Here is a 19,524-nt window from a genome sequence, read left to right on the forward strand (position 1 = left end):
CAACCCCGCAGCTGTCTCCTAGTCCCTGCTCCCCTGTACATGTGTACACACACACAACCCCGCAGCTGTCTCCTAGTCCCTGCTCCCCTGTACGTGTACACACACACACAACCCCGCAGCTGTCTCCTAGTCCCTGCTCCCCTGTACATGTACACACACACAAAACACACACACACACATATGCACGTAAACACCAGCTTCTAATAACACAGATAAGTTCTGCTTATTTCTGTGCTTGATATAAAGGGTCTCATAAAGGATATACTCAAATGTTTGCTGTTTATTCTTAAACCCACACAAATTCCATTTATTTTTCTACATATACAATAAATTTCAACATTTCCAAAGACTACCCATTAGTCCTGCCTGAGCAATCCAAAAACACAGCATTTAAAGAGACTATGGAAACAAGGCTCCAACCAAAACCTCCCAGCCAATTCCAACCCACAGACACCTTGCTGGACAAAGCTGAACTGTCCCACAGGGTTTCCATGCCTGAGCAGCTTTACAGAGTGGACAGCCTCATCTTGCGCCTGCAGAGTGGCCGGTGGATCCACAACTGCTGACCTTTTTGGTCACCACCTTGTTTAACCACCAAGCCACTAGGGATCCTTAACACTATCAAGAGTAAAGGTTTATTGAAGGCTTTGCCCCAGGTTTTCCATGAAATGACATGTAATCCTCACAATTCCATGAGGTCTAATGCAGATGAGAAAACCGAGGCTCTGAGAGGCCCTGTAGAAGAACTGCTGGATTTCAAGAGCTGAGTTCTGCAGCCAAGGCAGGAGGCCGATATAGAGAGGAGGGGTGGCAGGCAGGCCTGGTTCCACCCCCGAGGTTCCTCAGAACAGCTGTTCCTGTCAGTGAACTGGCCCTTCTCCCCCAGACAGTCTCCCCCGCTTGAGCCATACCTCAAAAAGGGCAGTAGGAAGAGGGAGCTTTGGAGGGGGACCACAGACTCACCCATAGTCACTGAAACCATTGTCTCCCAGGCCTGGACGCTGCTCCTGGGAGCCTGGAAGAGAGAAGAGAAGAGAGGCCATGAGTGGCTGCCGGGTCTGCGAGCCTGTCACCAGTCACCTGTCTTTCTGCCAGGCAAGCATTCCAGGGCTGGGGGCTCATGGCCCAGGAATAGCCTGGAGCAGCTGGCTGGAAGTCACCCAGGGACAGGGCTACCACCATAGCTATCACTTCTGCCCTGGGACAAGGCCCAGGGACAAGAGACTTTCACAGCTCCATCACCACACACCTCAATAGGCCAGAATAGGAGAGGGACTGAATAAAGATTCCCCAGCCCAAGACTCTGACTGTAAACACTCCTTCATCCACTCAAATAATCATGTGCCGAGATCTTTCTGCAAGTCAGGTACTGTTCTAGGAGTGAGGACATTAAGCTGAACAAAAAAACACAGAAATAGACATAGAACAGACACAGAAGTAGAGAAAAACACCCAGCCGGGGACAGCAGAGGTGGCAGAGAGAGAGAGAGTAAATGAGGTGGATACGTAAGTGATAGAATATAAGAAGGATATCATGGTGAAAACTAAAGCTGACTGGTGACTAAGGAGGGCCTAGAGAGGGAGGGGTTGCAATGTGAAATGGGGCCATCAGGGAAGACCTGAGGGAGGTCAAGCAGTGAGCCATGTGGTTTGATGGAAGAAAAAACACAAGAACATCAGGGCCAAGGCCTGAGCCAGGAACACATTGGCATGCCTGAAGAACAGCAGTGAGGCCGGTGGGCTGCAGTGAGTAAGCTCTGAAGAAGACATGAAAAAGCGGTTTTCACTAGGACAAGAGAAGTGAATGTGAGAAAATTGGTGGAGACACAGCAGCAACACTGGAGACGTTAACAGAAATGGTGGATGGGAACTCGAGGTAATAACTTTGTCACCTGATGAGTCAATGTTACTAGAGTCCATGACCATTTTATCCAATGTACCGAGCACGAGCTTCCTGCCCACTCAGTCTTCCTCCTACCTGCCTCAGACCCCCTCTCTCCATTACCTCCTCCATCCTCTCCCTTCTCTCTGGCCCCCTTACCTGCACTAACCTCTTATTCTGAGTCCTCCCTCCCCCTCCTTGATGGGGTGCAGAAGGCTCCCTGCTCCAAGGCTTTCTCATGACTGTCACACCATCTGCCTCACCTCTATTCCCATCTTGATGGTACAGCAGAGCAGTTAAGGGTGAGGACTCTTGGAATCAGACTGCTAGGGCTCAAATCCAGCCTGAGAACATCATAGCTATGTGACCCTGGTAGACTCTTTCTCTAAGTGGGCCTTAGCGTCCACACCTATAAGCTGGGATGTTACAGACATCACTCAACCTTAGGTGGGTGAGATGAGCTTCTACGTGAAAACTCATACATGCACAGCACTTGAGGCAGTATCTGCTATACACTAAGAGCCCCAGAGGTATTGGCTATTATTACAGCCTGCCTCCATCCCAGCCAGTCTGCTGACACTCTGAAGCCACCTGTACTTGGGATGCCTTCCCGCTCCTGTCCTCCTGACAAGTTCCTGAGTGCATCCTCCTTAGCTACTGTCTGCTCTGTGAGACTTTCCCTCAGCCCCCAACCCCAACCAGAGCTCCTTCTACCCTTCTCTGACTCTGCTCTTTTTCTTCTGTTTGGATATGACCACAAACATTACTCTCGGACCCTGTGTGTGACATCCTTCCATCTATTCTTCCTTCTGGATTTTACCACTGAACAGGCATCACTCAAAAAGCAGAGGATGGCAAAGCGTCAGCAAGTCAACGAGCCACAGCTTCTCACAGAGCAGACACTAACCAGGCGCCAGGACCACAGCCAAGCATCACACTGGTACACCATCACTGTCTGCTGAGTGAGGATTGTTGTTAGCTCCAATTTAACTGATGGAAAAACCAAGACTCCATAAGATGGAGTCTTTGCCCACAGCCAAATCCAGCCAGCCAGTTAAGTGGCTTAATTGGAACTAAAAAAACAAGTTCTCCCTGATGCCAATGCTCACGTGCTAAATCACAGGCACCGAAAAGGTAGCACACCTCAGTGCCTACCCACCATCACCCTGCGAATAAAGATAAAACATCACACAGCATGCAACAATGAATGAAAAGAAATCCAAAATCTCTGTAAACGTTCATTAAAATTAATAACATTTTAAAAATCCCATCACACAGCAAGTAAAGCAACTTAACTGAATCCACATGGTTCAGATCCTGGTTGTGGTTGGTGCTGTTTGAGAGACTACACTGAAGATCTGTCTTTGCAAAGGTCTCAGCTAACGCTTTGCAGAATCCTGTAAATATCGGCCCTCTTCCCCTATCACTCATCGCCATTGAGTCTGCACTAAATTACAGCTGATCCTCTAAGGGGGTTTTGGAAGCTAAAAAATTGCTCAGGAGGAGAATGCCTATTTTTTTATTCCTGGAGCCATTGGTGGATTAAAGCTCTGGTGGCCAAGTGGTAAGAAGCTGCACTGCAATCCCAAAGGCACGTGATTCAAACCCACCAGCTGCTCTGAGGGAGAAGAATGGGTAGTCTCCTCCAGTGTGGTGTACTGCCTCTGAAAATTCACTGGAGGGTCAGCTAAAGGGTTGGTTCCAGCTCAAGGACACACAAGAGACACCACCTTTGGGTGAGCAGCACAACTCCCTGTAGACTACACCACAGAGCTCCCTGTTCTTCTCACTCATTCATTGCCTTAGAGTGAGAACCAACTCATAGCTGACCCTCCAGTGGGTTTTCAGAGGCTGTAGCTCACAGGGGACATTATTTTTAATGGAGGATTCCCCAGAAGGCTTCACTTTCCTCTGTCTACCATCTTAAAGTCCATCTCCAGCACTGAACTTCTGAATAATGAAAAGTATCCAACTAATAGAAAAACGACATTTCCTCTGAATCTAGTGATGACCATGTGTACCAGGTTCCTTGCCCAACCCTTTAGAAGGCTTGGCTCCAAATCTCAACTTCACCATTTCTTGATTGTGATTGTGTCCCTGGGTGGCTCAAAGTATTTGTGCTTCTCTACTGCTAACGTAAAGTATGGTGGTTCAAACAAACCCAGTGGCACTAAGAAAATAATGCCTGCAGATCTGCTAATATAGAGATTAGAGGCAAGAAAATCCCATACAGAAGCACAACTCTGGAACTGACAAGATAGTTTTTGGTTTAACAATGACTTTGTGGTGTAACCTTTCTGAATTTAATTTCCCTGCATTCATAAATAAAAAACGACCTTGTTCTTAGCTGCCCTAGCCATAAGTGCATAAATACAAAGTCCTTAGAACAATGATCAGTGCTCTCTGTGTGTATATTAATTTAAAAGATCTTCTAGGAGCCAGAGAAAGATGAAATAGACTCCGTGAGACAGTCATGAGGTTCATACCATGGTTATGTGCAAAATGTGGGCTGGGAACTGAGTGACAAATAATTGACCCCATGGGATCATGGGGTCACTATGAATTGCAGTGAACTCTACAGCACCTGATAAATAACATGGAATCTGATTGCATGGAATCGTATTTTAGTTTTCAATGCTCTTTTAATTTTTGTCTACAATTTGACTCTTCCATTTCCATTATATTGCAGGTTAAGACCACCACTTGGGCATGTCAGTTCCAACTTATAGTGACCCTGAATCAAGTGTTCAAGGGTGTAGATCTTAACAGGAGCAGACTGGCCATTTTTCTACAGTAAAGCGACTGGTCAATCGAAACAACAGTTTTGGGTTAGCCATGCAACTCACTACGAACTATGTCACTAGAGCTCATCAACACTCATTTACATCAGTCGTTTTAAAGAAAACTCTAATATTACAAAATATAGCAAAAGTAGTCAATAAATAGAAAAAAAAACCAAAAATCCATTGTGGAGTAGATTCCTGCTAACAGCAACCCTCTGTCTGGTTTCTGAGGCCGCAAATCCTAATGAGAGAAGGGTCATCTTTTCTCCCTTGGAGTGACTGGTTGGTTAGCACCTCAGCACTTTACGGGGACAGCAAATTGCGATCTGTGCAACTCCAGATTCCATGTTCTTCCCACTGCAGTCTCTGAGCTTCCTTCCATTACTTTCTCGGAACCCCTCGCTACACCGATGGCTCTCAAAATCCGTATTATTTTTTTAAAAAAATCCGTATTATGACAGTCCTCATTTACTGAGTTCCAGCTGTGCCGGGACCTTCCCTGCTGTGCCTACAGCTTTTATACGCACATTTCATCACAATATTCACAGAGATTCAATGATATTGGGACTACTCGCCCTGAATATATAAATAGATGGTGAAGTTCCGGGAGGTGAAGTCACAGGCCCACGTTTTCACGAGCGCGAACAACATACATGCTCAATACTAACAATAAGAGCAACGAAGTGGCGAAGGGAGAAGGATGGGCCATTTACTCCCATGCGATTAAACTGCATCTGAAAAAATGCCCGAGGGTCATCTATGGGTGGATTCCGACTCGATGGCACACAACTAAAGAAAGAAAAGAAAAGAAAAAAAAAACCCAAGAGTAACGAAGTGAGCATTAAGTGCCAGGCGCTGAGCCAGGGGCTCCGACGTGCACGAGCTCGACTCCTCATATCAACCATGAGGGAGGCGCTACAGCCAGATTATGTATGACCCCCCATTCTACAGAGGAAATTGATGCTCACTCAGAGAAAGTCATCTGCCCAGAGCCGCACAGAAAAGCCAGGACTGAAGCTCCAGCGCCTCAGACACCCCCCCAAACCATTGCAGCCGGCCCTGTCCCGCCGCCCCCGGCCCGCCTGAGCCTCACCTGGCCCACGGGGCCCGCGCCCACTCGCGCAGCCCGCCCTCCCTCCCGGCGGCGCCAACTGTCAGACCCTCCTCCCGAGGTCCGACTGCCCGCCCCCGGAAGCACCGCCCACGCCGTCGGAAGCACGGCTCACTCTCCAGCTGCCGCTCTAGCCTCTGAGGCCGCCTCAAGCGAGAACTGGCGTCATAGCGTAATTTCCTCGCCCCACCCCTAGCGTGGAGCGTGGCCAATGAAAAAACGTCATTGTCTGGTCCCCGCAGGGCTGCAGTCCAGCTGGAGTGCGCCTGCGTATGGGTAAGGGTGGTTGGGCGGGACTCAAGCCTGCAAGGTGTGTGCGGGGCTGGGTCCGGGAGTGGGAGCCGTGGCGTGCAGGTACAGTGCCATATGTGGGCTCGGTGTTCAGCTGTCCTTTCTTGTACTGTTCTCCACCTGTAATATATCCTACTTATGTCGTCCTTGTCCGTCTGTGTTTCTATTCTTTCCTTATGTCTCGTTCCACTTAAATCGTCACATCTCCGGTTCTGTCATCATGACCTTCCTTGTGTAACCATCAGCACCCTCAACTCGATTTCGTTCCCCTTAAGTCTCCATTGCCATCATCATATGTCGCACTTTTCTCCCATTAAGAGCTGTAGCCTTCACTTCTTAGGTCGCCTACATTCCTCTTTAGTGAGTGGCCTTTTTCTCCTTTATGACATTTTCACTCATCCTCCTATTCCCATGTCACCTTCTCACACCTGCCTTCGTTACCACCACTTTCTTTAAATCACGCACACAATTCCCTTAATGTGTATCATTCTCATCTGTGCCTCCTTTCCTCACCTGTCACCAACGCTCCTTTCACAGCCACCATCCATCCATGCCTTGTATTTCCAGCCTCAGAGTTGCTTTTTCTTCCCTCCATGTCTGCCATTTCTCAGAGTCACAGCTCACATAATCGCCACCATAAGGGGTACTTGAGGCCATTAGCTAGGGTGTGCTAGGATCTCGACCCCACCCCCTGAACCTCTGTGTAATCTTGGTCACCTTATCCGACCTGTCCAATCCCAGCTTCCTGATCTGTAAAATGCACACATCTACATCGGGAATGATTGAGAAGTCTCTGCGAGTTTAATCGTGTGCGATGCTCGGCTTGTCATGTTATTTTTGTATTCTTATGTCACCCTCACCCCCAATCACTTTCATCTACATAACAGCCTGGATGCTCCCACCTCCTCACTGTCATTCTCCCCCATCTCCACCTGGTGTTGTCATACTTCCCATCACACCATACCCACATCACTGTCTCCCACCTCTACCACGTCACTGTGGAGGTGGCCCATTGGCCATCATGAACCTTGCTCATATAAATACTTGATCCCTATTTCTTTATCTTGTTGGGTTGAGTGATGCTCCATACTTCAAAATAAAAGCTTTTAGCCAGTGTGGAAGTCGAGGAAGTCAAGAAAGATTTTGTCAGGGGCAGGGGAGAGAAGCATGTGAGAAGCTTAGACCTTGACTTTTAGAACTGAGAGTGCAAAGAGGTGAGACAGGTCCCCCTACACTGCAGTCACACCTTGGCAAATCAGATGGAGCAGTAAAGCAGTATCTTATTTACTTATCTGGACTTGGCAAGTTGGTAGCTTTTGGTTCCAGCACTTAGTAATGGCATAGCTGCATGACCTTGGGCAGGTGACTTAATGTCCTCATGCCTCAGTTATTGCATCTGTAAAATGGGAGCAAAATCACTAGTTATCTCTTCAACAGATACTTTGTAAGCATGTACTAGGCATTGAGAACAAAAATCCCTGGTTGGTGGAGTTTTCATCCTAGTTAACATAATGAACAAAAGGTAAATTGATTATAGAATAGAGTTGGGAAATTGGGGCAGAGGTTTTAAATAATGAAGTTTTAGATAGCAAAGACGTTTATTTTAAGAAGGTCATATTTAAACAAAGACATGAAAGAAAGGAGAGAGTCAGGTGGATATTCTAAACAGACTAAACCAAAATACACCACCATTGAGCCAATTCCAACCCACAGCAATCCTATAGGGCAGCATGAACTGCCCATGTTGTGGTTGTGTGTTGTAGAATTGGAACTGACTCATACCTGACCCTCTATTGGGTTTTTAGAGGCTATATAATTCATGGTAAGAGTGATTTCTTTCTCCCAAGGAGCAGCACATGGATTTGAACCACCTGCTTCTCAATTGGCACCACAACTCCTTTCTACTAGGCCATTGAAACTGCCCATGTTCTTGTTAGGTACTGGCAAATCAAGTATGGCCCATAGTGACCCTATGAACAACAGATCTGAATCCTGTCCTATCCTGTGCCATCCACACAGCCTCTACCATACTCAAGCCCATTGCAGCAGTCATTGTGTTTGAGAGTCTCCCTTTCCTTTGCCATCCCTCCATCTTTCCAAGCATGATGTCCCTTGCCAAGGAATAGCCCCTCCTAGCAACATGCCTAAAGTATGTGAGACGAAGCTTTATCAACTTTACCTCAAAGAGCACTCTGCACTTTCTCCAAGACATATCTGCTTGTTCTTTTGGCAGTCCATGGGATATTCAGTACTCTTCAATAGTAGAGCTCAAAGGTATCAATTCTTATTCATTGTCCAGCTCTCAATACATAGCAAGTGACTGATAAGACCATGGCATAAATCAGGTGCACGTTAGTCCTCAAACTGACATCACTGTCCCTCAATAATTTGGAGAGGTCCCTTGCTACAGACTGCCTCATAGAGTTACCACATCTCTAAGAAGCTCTGATGGCCTCGTGGGTAAGAGGTTGTGCTGCTAACCCAAAAGGCTGTTGGAATCAGCTGTTCCATAAGAGAAGAATGGGCAGTCTCCTCCCATGCAATTTGCAGCCTAAATCCTCTGAAAACTTGCTGGAGGGTGGGTATGAGTCAGTTCAGACTTAATGGCACATGACAATAAAAACAACAAATCTCTAAGAAGCCAACTGCTTTATTATTCTCGTAGGGAACAGCTGGTGGCTTTGAACTGCAGATCTGTTAGTTAGCAGCCAAATTCTTTAACCACTGTGCCACCACAGCTCCCTTATTCTAAGCAGAAAGAACAGCAAAAGCAAAGGCCTGAGTTGGAAATGTGTTTGGAATATTTAAGGAATAATGAGGCTAGTGAGGAAGGAGAGGGGGTGGGGGGTGAGGTCAGACATGTAATGGGGACAGGTCGTGTGGGTTTTGATGGACCAAGAGAAGACTTTGCTTTTACTCTGCATATGATATAAACCATGGGGGGTTTGGAGCAGAAGAGGGACATGATCTGACGTGACATGATGCCTTCATCTGGAGCAGCATCAACTCTAAAATTTCTCCAACCCATAGGTTGGCAAGAGGCAACTTGGTTGAACCAGATCCTTCTTAAAATTTTGCTCACATATCCTTTATGTTTGGATAAAACTTCACATATTCCCATCAAAAAAGTGGACGTGAGGGAGGGTGCTGATTGGTGTTTTGAGAGACCAGAGATGCCTGTGGTTTCAGCTGCTGCCCAATATGCAGGTGGTATGATAAGAGAGGCAGAGGTACTATTTATGTACTATGCCTTGAGACAACCTGCCTGGGTTCATATCCTGGCTCCACCACTTCCTGTGTCCCTTTGTATCAATTACTTAACCTCTCTGGGTCTTGCTTCCTGGTTCCTTGGCTATCACCATGTAACTTGGCATCTGCCTTAACATATCTGCCCACTGTAGCTGGTTTATTTCATCTTGTTCATGTCAAAAAAGAAATCAACTCAAGACATACCTTACTCTAATCCTGCCTCCTTAATGTCCTAACAGTAGTCCATTCCCAAACAGGGTTATAACCACAGGAATAGAGGTCAGGATTTACAATACATAGAAACAAAAATGGAGCTCACTGCCATCCCATCATGTCTGACTCATTTGGGTTTCCAAGGCTGTGAATCTTTATGGGAGGAGACTGCTCAGAGCAACTGGTGAATTTGAACTGCTGAGCTTTGGGTTAGCAGTCTGACAAGGTTAAGCACTAGACCACCAGTGACCCTTTGCACATACTTTAACTAACTCATTACTGTTGAGTCAGAACTAACAAAAAGGTCTGCTGTTCAGATCAGCCGCTACAAGGGAGAAAGATTGGATAGTCATCTCCTGTAAATATTTATAGCCTCAGAAGCCCAAGAGAAGACAAGGGAATGGCAGTGAGTTATGAGGAAGGATGTAGGGTAAGGGGAAAAGAGCTAGGTAGGTCAGATAACTGACACTCCAGTGGATTTTCAGAGGAGGAGAATTTTTTCTCTTTCTCCTGCTGAGCTGCTGGTGGACTCGAACCACCTGCCTCTGGGTTGGTAGCACAACTCCTTACTACTAGGCCACCAGAGCTCCCTTACACATACTTTAGAGGGCTACAGTTCAACCCAAAAACCAAACAAGAACCAGACCCACCACTGTTGTCCCAAGGAGCAGCTGGTGAGTTTGAACTGCTGACCTGTAGGCTACCAGCCTAAAATGTAACACACTGTGCCACCAAGTTTTCTTATAAACCAACTGCCATCATGTTGCAATCCCCCACCTTGATTTCTGAGGCTGTTAATGTTTACAGGAGGTGACTTTCCATCTTTCTCCAGTATAAACAGCTAGTGGATTTGAACCACCAACCTTTTTGTTAGCAGCCTGACATGTTACACACTACCAGGGCTCCTTCCATTCAGTATAAAAATCTAAACTCATTGCCATCAAGTCAGAACTGATTCATAGCTGACTCTCTCTCCAGTGGGTTTTCTGAGGCTCTAAATGGTACAGGAGGATTCAAACAGCCAGAGAGGCACCACATTTGGTTTAACAGTCCAACTCTCTACCAATTAGGCCACAGAATCCCAAAGGAATTTCATAACCTGGGTACAAGAATTCATAATTTATAAGGAATAATATCTGTCTCATGAGTTAATAGATTCATGAGTCAATCCATATACAGAGAGAGCATCAAGCACTGCCTGATTAAGGAAACCCGCCTGGACCTATGCTCTTGGCCCCACACCCTGCCTCCCTCACATGAGCTTCTGCTGTATTGTTTGTTCATTATTGGATCAACGCTGCCAGTACAAAGAATTTGGCTTAATTCTCACCCAATAACTGCTGCCTTACTGGCTTGCTTAGTGCCTTAGCCCTTAGCCCTGGCTTCTCATTGGAAAAACAGGGATGATGCCATTCGCTTAACAAACTTGTTATGCTGTTATTACTACTTTTTTTTTTTAAATTGAGCTGGCACCCATTTTCACTGTGATGTGCCACTATCGCCTCTTCCCTTTTTTTCCTCCAAGGCACACACTAGGTGTGATGCTAATTTATCCACTGCCCTGTCTCTCTAATAGAATTCTGTCCTTATGAGGGATTTCCACCCCCTGGTTTGTTCTTTGTTCTCAAGTTTCTAGTACCTGTTCTCAGTGAGAACTCACTGACCAAATGCTAACTGAATAAGTGAAGGGATCACCAAGCCCTTTCTGTGTACTGCCACTGTGCTGAATGGTTATGGGAACAGAGCAGTGACTGAGACAGGCTGGGCCTTGCCCTCGTGGGACTCCCATCTTAGGGTGAAGGGATCATGACAAACCATTACAGACAGTGAAATTCTAGAGCGGTCAAGTTTTCAATAAAAAGATACAGAGAGAACTGGAGGGGTAGGGCGGAGGAGGGGTAGAGTGGGGCTAAAGAGGCTCCAAAGGTGGAGTTTGAACTAGGAAACCCCAAGCAAGAGAGTAGAGGTCTTGGCTGGAGAAACATTGGTAGAGGGTTGGGTACTTGCTAGACAAAAAGATCAGACCAGAATGGTGGAGGCACAAGGGCTGTTGGAACCACACAGGGGATGCCTGAACCAACCTGAGTGGTCAAGGAGGGCTTCCTGGAGGAGATGGCACTTGAACTAGACAGTAAGAGCTGTTGTTATGTGCTGTAGAGTCAGAGCCAACTCAGCTGACCCTCCAGTAGGTTTTCAATAAATCACACTAGAGTTTATTGCCCATCTTTCTCTCATAGAATCCTTGGGTTGGTAGCACAGCTTCTTACCACTAGGCCACCAGAACTCCCTAGTAGCACAAAGCTGCACTGCAATCCTGAAGGCACGCTGTTCGAGGCCACCAGCCACTCTGCGGGAGGAGGATGGGCAGTCTCCTCCGGTGCGATTAACTGCCTTTGAAAACCCGTCAGAGGGTCAGCTATGGGTCGGTTCCAACCTGATGGTAAAAAACAACAACAACTCACTCATAAACACAGAGCTGGAGGACGGGTAGGATGACTGTGAAAGAGGCACCCAGAGTGTCTAAGCTATCCTTTTTTTTTTAAGCTATCCTTAATGCTGCTACGAGAGAGAACACAAGTGGATAGCTTTAAGAAATAAATATTTATCCTCTTACAGTTTAGGAGGCTAGAAGTCCAAACTCAGCTAGGGGAAGGCTCTCTCTCTGTCAGTTCCAGGAGGAAACCCTTATTTCCTTCAGCATCTGTAGGGCTAGTATCTCCTGGAGATCATCATGAGTATTGGCCTTCCCTGGTGTCGAGGAACTTCTTTGCACAAGGGCCCAGATTCAGAGAGATTTACTCCACTCCTAAAAATTCCTTCTTAGTGATGCCAAGGTCCCACACTTGCTTTCCTACCCTTTACCTCTAGTGAGGTAGAGCTATCACAGGCCCACCCTGAGGAAAGTCCCCTTTCATCTCATGAGGGCTGTGATGGGATTAAGGACTGTTGCACTTCACTCCCAATACTTTCACAGCTCTTTAGTTTATCGGATCATGGGGCATCACTACACAGCTTCCACATTGTATCATTACACACATGTTATTTTCTGGGAGTGGACATAATTAAATCCATGGCACGAAAAGAGTAGATTTGGGAGAGATGTTGAAAGGTTTGATGCAGTGGGGTGGCGGGTGGCTAAGGACCTGGAGAATATCTGGAGGAGATTTTTAGGAGACCATGGCACCTCTAGAGCTAGAAGTCAAGACAGAAGAACCTCGGGAGAAGAAGCTATGATGGTGAGGAAGGTTCACAGGGAACTGTCACATATCTTAAAGGATTTTAAATGGACAGATCCCTGTGATAGTGTTGTACCACTAACTGAAAAGTCAGCAGTTCACATCTCAGGGAGAGAAAGATGGGCAAGTCTCTTCCCATAGAGATATATAAATTTGAAACCCAGTAGAGGGTCACTATGAGTCAACATGGGTTGGTTGGAAGACTTTTTTTATATGTAAGAAGAGCCCTGATTGCACTGTTAAAACACTCAGCCTTTAACCAAAAGGTTGGCAGTTTGAACCTGCCAGCAGTTCCATGGGAAAAAGGAGCAGCAGTCTGCTTCCACGAAGATTGGAAACTCTCTGGGGCAGCTCTGTTTGTCCTACAGCTCACTGTGAGACTGAATCAACTTGACGGCAGCAGTGTAAGACAGATGAAGTTTCTTCTTTATCCTGAGAGCAGTAAGGAGAGTCGGATTTAGAGCAGGAGTGGGACAGCTTGAGAGCAGTAAGGAGAGTCGGATTTAGAGCAGGAGTGGGACAGCTTGAATTTTGAATCTCTGGTGGCTTAGTACTAAGGGATTGCACCGCCAACCCAAATATGTCATTTGAATCCACCAACTGCTCTATGGGAGAAACATAGGCAGACTCTTCCCATGCAATTTATTGCCTCTGAAAACCCATTAGAGGGTCAGCTTTGAATCATTCCAACTCAGTGGTACACAACAACAACATCAGAAGTCCTCACTATTTGCGATGCTTTCTCTAACATGTTGAATTATTTTTCAGGCCAAGCACCTTCTCTCCCTAAAAGGGGGCTCCTATCTAAGAGATCCTTTGAAAGATTCTGCTGCGAAAATAATTATAATAGTAGTAAGAATAGTTTGGAAAACTAGTTCTCTGTTCTGTACCATGTAGATCTGACCACAGACAATTGATTACTCAGACCTCAGGGGACTGCACGATCCACAAAAACCAGATTTCCCCTTTGAGTCATTTAGAAGGCTCCTTGGTTTCTATTGTTGTCTGTGGTGTGGCTGCTGCTGAGCCAGCGCTGCAGGTGTCCCTGGGTTTGTCACTCTCAGATGCCATTATCTGCAGCCAGTATTTCCTCTGGTCTCATAAACCAAGCTGCTCATCACCGTGAATAAACCATGACCTCATTTTTCTACTTCAAACATACATTTTTTTTTGAGGGCCTACATTGTGCAGAAGGATGGACAGTCTCCAGTGTGATTTATTGTCTCTGAAAACCCACTGGAGGGGTCAGCGGTGGGTTCATTCCAACTTGACAGTACAAAACAACAACAAACAACCTTGTGCTAGCAGCATAGTCCATAGAGAGTCGCACTGCTGACCCAAAGGCAGCACCTGTCTGGCAGTTCGAATCCACCAGCCACTCTGAGGGAGAAAGATGGGACAATCTCCTCCCTTGCGATTTACAGCCTCTGAAAACCAGCTTAGGATGGGTTCCCATTTGCCAGCCCATAACAACAAGTTTAGTACCTATAAGAAATATGGGTACAGGGTCAGAAGGAAGTACAGAGGCTTGACTTCATTTTGAGCACCATGCATAATCGATCACTGTGTATGATCTCCTAGAGCCTTCCTAGCAATGTGAGGTTGGTGTTACTCATCTCCCTGTTTCTTGGGTCATGGAAATAAAGCTTATAGGGGGATGCATCTTTTTCAAATTCTGCACAGACCTGGGATTGGTTTGCAACACCACACGCCACAGACTACACCGCTAGAACGCCTTTAGAGCCAGGATTGGAGCCCAGGGCTAGGGGACTCTTGAGACTCACATGCCTCACCATTCAGAGATCTCACAGCCCTGGGCCTCAGATGATTCCTCATTTTACCAGTGAAGCTGCTCAGTAAGAAGGTGGCAGAGTTTGACCTCAACATTGGTGGTGAAGGAGAGATGAGCTCTCTCCCCCTCACTGACGATGGTGTATCAGGGAGTTGTGTCCCAGCGTTAATGTCACAAGCCTAAAGGTTTTGCTTCCTCCTCTGTGGGTTGTGGTGTCACACTCTGAGCTGGACAGCAAACCAAAGAGGCTGAGAGACATTCTACAGGCTCGGAGGGGCACACTTCCTGGCAGAATGTCGCTTTACACCAGCAAGGAAGCAGAGCTTATGAATGAGCCCTGTGGAGTTTGGGGTTCTTGAGAACACAGGAGCCAGGATAAGCTTGAGGAGAATTGCCAGCAACACAGTGCCACTCAGCCCACCTGCATTTTCACTCTGTCCTGCCCCCTCACCCACCAGTCTAGGGGTGAGGGACCCCCAGATTATTTCTCCAGCTGAAAACCACAGTCTTTTTCTAGAGGCTTTTGGGGGAGGAGCACTCCCGCCAAAAGCCTGTCTTAGCTATCAAACCCCAACCCTCTGGATCAATTAATTACCTTGTGACCCTTGACTACGGTCCACTGGGTTTCTGAGGCTGTAAATTTTAATGGAAACAGACTGCTTCGTGTTACTCCTGAACAACAACTAGTGGATTCCAACCACTAACCTTTTGGTTAGCAGCCCCAACACTTAACTCACTCTGACACCAGTGCTTCTAGTGTTGCTATCACAGAAATGTCATGAGTGGATGGCTTTAGCGTCAGTAATCTTCCTTTTCATCCTGCTCTGCTCCCCTACTTAGGGATCTGATAGTAGGGGTCTCCAGATTACTTCTCCAGCTGAACCCACAGTTAGTGCTTTTCTGGAGCCTGAGATCTTGGGGAAAGGGGTACTCCAGCTAGGAGCCTGTTTTAATTACTTAGAGCTCCTGTAATAAATGCCAAAAGTGAAAAGCTTTAAGGAACACATTTATTTCCTCACAGGTTAGGAAACCAATAGTTCAAATTTAGGATGCTTACTCTATGGCAACAACATAGAGAGAGCTCAGTTGGCCTAGTGGACAGAAAGTGATGCTACCAAGCCAAAGGTGGATGATTTTAATCTGTGGCCCTCAGGCCTGGTTTTAATTGTTTTTGGTCAAACATTCTTCTAAGTGATATAGCACCGGTCAGTCCATTTGCTGTACAGAGGTAATTCGTGGTTGCTGTGATGCTGAACACTGTGACATGGATGTGTCAAATACGATAATGGATACCCATGGTGGACAGTGGTTGGTGGAGCTCCCCGATTAAAACAAACATGGAAGCAGGAGTGGCATCCACTTCCAAAATAGCTTGCCTCCGGAAACCCTATGAACTTAGAGAAACAATGGAAGTTATACAAGTGTTCAGGTCTTTCGTTCATAGGGTCGCTATGAGTTGTCTACAACTCGATGGCACTTAACCACAACCACAACAACAACTCTATGGCAAGTCTTTCTGTCGCTCTCTGCTGGTTCTAGTGGCTCTTTGTGTTTCTGCTCCATCTTATGGCTTAGCATCTCTCTTTCCCCATCTCTGCTGCTTTCCCTAGCTTGTCTAATCTCTTTTCTATGGCAGAAGAAATTGACCCTGGACACACTCTGCTAATCCTGCCTCATTAGCACAATAAAGACAGTCCATCCTCAAATCTAATTATAACCACAGGTGTAGAAGTTAGAATCTACACCACCTACAGCCTCTGAAAACTCATAGCTGAGATTTAGCTTTGAGTTCTAACTCAACAGCACCCAACAACAACTTTAGGGAGTACTTAGTCCAAAACATTGCACACCTCACTGCCCCCAAATTCATGTCCTTGCCATATACAAAATACATCTCCCCCATTATATCATCACTCCTAATCTTAAATCCATTTCAAGTCCAAAATTCACCTTCTGAGTCATCTAGATCATTGACTCAAAGTACACCCTGTATTAATCCTGCTTCATTAATGTGACAAAGACAAACTATCCCAAAAATGGGATAAAAACCACAGAGTTTAATATTGACAGCACATATTTTGGGGGGGGGCAGTGGACATAAGTGAACCCATAATAGATCCTGAGCCTCATTATAATTTAATGTGACAAAATGTCTATAAAAATCCTATGTGCAAAAAAAAAGAAAATTTAAATGTTATTTTAAAGTATCCTATGTGCATTTAAAAATTAGATGGTAACTAAACCCATTGTCATTCCGTGGATTCTTACTCAGTGACCCTTAGGACAGAGGAGAATTGCGGCATAGGGTTCCCAAGGCTATAAATCTCTACAAAGGCAGACTTTTTCCTGTCGGCTCTCCTGTTGACTTTCCGCTCTTTTTCCTGTTGGCTTGAACAATCAGCCTTCAGAATTATCAGCTAGCACATAACCACTGTGCTCCTGGGGCTTCTTCACAGTAAGTACCTAAAGGACTACAATTAAAAGCAACCACCTTGCCTCTGGGGACTGAATAGAGATGCAGTTTCTTTCGGCTCAGATTTCAGAACACCATCTTTCACACTTCCTGAGATCCTCTGGCATTCCAGTCATTGAGGAGTCTATGTGTCCATTCCTTTCATCTGTGGCATAACTTGCATCTTCTCACCACAGGCCAGATGACCTTGCACAATGTGAGCTGTCACCTCTTTTTCTCCTTGACTTATCCTCAGACAGATTCCATTTCTCAGCATGCGCGCGTGCGCGCGCACACACACACACACACACATACACAGAGAGAGAGTCTCTTCACTCTTCTTTATACTTCTGCCTCAGGACCTTTGACTGGTGTCTTCTTTGGAGTACTCTCCCCCTTAGAAGTCCACAAGTCACCTTTTCTTCCCTTACCTTGTACTTTTCTCTCCTGTGTCCCTTTATCGGTGAGTCAGCCCTTGATCTCTTATTTAAAATCACAAGCTGTCCCACCTTCTGCCACTTCTCCTATCCTCCTGTTCTCCATAACAACCATTGCTTCTAACATAATACACCATTTACTGTGCACAGCTCTATCCTCACTGCCTAAAGCAGCACTTGGTATATAGTAGGTATTTGAGAAACATGTAGAATTAACAGTTTTATGAAGAAGGTCCTATTGTTACACCCATTTTGCTAATGGAGAAACAGAGGGACAGAGGCATTGTCACTGCCAAGGTCAAACATAAGTGCTGCCATGAAAAGACTCAAACACATGTATATGTCTCCAGAACCCAGAGTGTTAACTTCCTCACCAATTTAGTGTAATTTAAATTAAATAAACCACCTCTTTACTATTTCAAGAAATTTATAACCAAGCCTGCTTCCTAGTTTGGTGTAGTCTGGAAGCTCTACTGAAACCTGGCCACCATGGGTGACCCTGCTGGTATTTGAAATGGCAGCATAGCTTCCATCATCACAGCAACATGCAGGCCACCACAGTATAGCAAATGTTTGTGAGGATCACACAAAATCTGGCAGGGTTTCCCTCTGTTGAACACAGGGTCACTGTAAGTCAAAGGCATGGCACCTAGCAACAGACTAACTCCCTCAGGAGCCCAGGTAGCAGAGCAGTTAAGTGTTACACTGCTAACTGGAAAGTTGTTAGTTTGAATTCACCAGCCACTCCAAAGCAGCAGAAAGATGAGGCAGTGACCTCCTATTAGGATTTACAGACCTGGAAGCCCAGTGGAAGGATGTCCTGAAGACCCAGGGCTGTGGGTTTGGGATAAACTACCTCCCTTGTACTAGTTTTTGGGTTTTTTAAAAATTCCTATTTTTATCATTCATATACATTGTGTTTAATGCATGTACACTGTGGGAGGCTTTGGGTTATTTTGTACATTGTGTTTTATACACTCTTTGATTTATATTATATTTAGTTCATTTATATTGTATTGGTTTTCCCCTCTTAACAATCATCTTATTAATAACTGCTTTCATGAAAGCATGTAAGCCAGCTACTTCCTCATCCCTATTAAACCAGTCAGAGGAAGCTCCATCTGACATACTTTGGGCATGCTCCTTGGGACGGATCCTTGGAGAGGGACATCATGCTTGGGAGGGTGGAGGGACAGCACAAGAGAGGAAAACCCTGAATGAGATGGATTGACTCAGTGATTGAGATAATGGGGTAGGTGTGTCAGAGACAATGAAATTGGCTCAAGATAGAGAAGGGTTCAGAGCTGTTGTACATAGGGTTGCTATGAGTCACAAGTTAGTTGATAGCACATAACAACAACAACATCATACCGGTACTCTGAGGGAAGAAGCATGTCCCTTTTGCTGAGGAACTAGTTTTCGTTTCAAATGCCTTAAATGGATTGACTTAGTAAAAAATAGAGTCAAAATTAAATGAAACCATCACTATAAACTTGTAATCCCTAGGCACTTTGAGAGTACAAAGGTCATTAACATGAGTGAAGTGTGTTTATTTTCTTTTTATTATCATCCCCAAGGTCTACCCTTCCTCCTTTCACCTTTCATCTTGCCTCCACCAATTTTATATCATCTGCTTTTCCCACCTAATATTCCTTTTTGCCCCACTTAATAGTCTTTTCTCTTTTTCTCATTTTTCAACTCCATATTCTTAAGGGAAACATTGCTTACCTAGACCTTCAAAAAAATAAATAAAGGGTATGTTTCCTGCACCCCCACCTTTTCTCCACACCCCACAACCGTGCAGCCAGCCACCTCTATGACTTGGATGGTAACCTTTATGGAAGCAGATCACCAGGCCATTTTTCCGTGACACTGCTGGATGGATTTGAACCTCCAGCCTTTACGTTAGTAGTCGAGAGGAGATCACTTGCAGTAACCAGGGACTATTGCTTCTATTTCACAATTTTTAAAAATTAATCTTATGATTTTTTTTAAGGTTCACAATTAGGTCCTGACTCACCCCACTCTCTGGGAAGCCAACCACATCCAATGCTGCTGCTTTTCTGAAGTTAGGTGAAG

At 45.6% G+C, this 19,524-nt stretch overlaps 1 protein-coding gene across 1 annotated transcript in view; it reads right to left on the bottom strand.

Moving 5' to 3' along the window:
- The window catches only part of LOC102856162 (chromosome unknown open reading frame, human C19orf47), a 25,911-nt gene extending 24,902 nt beyond the window's left edge, over positions 1-1,009 (bottom strand). The window contains exon 1 of the mRNA XM_006900893.1: positions 964-1,009. Within this exon, the coding sequence (XP_006900955.1) occupies positions 964-982 (19 nt within the window). The 5' untranslated portion in view covers positions 983-1,009. The remainder of the gene's footprint in view (positions 1-963) is intronic.
- Between the last annotated feature and the right edge of the window lie 18,515 nt (positions 1,010-19,524).

This window comes from Elephantulus edwardii, unplaced genomic scaffold (assembly GCF_000299155.1).
Source record: "Elephantulus edwardii isolate Elephantulus edwardi_28Jun2011 unplaced genomic scaffold, EleEdw1.0 scaffold00302, whole genome shotgun sequence".
NCBI lineage: Eukaryota > Metazoa > Chordata > Mammalia > Macroscelidea > Macroscelididae > Elephantulus > Elephantulus edwardii.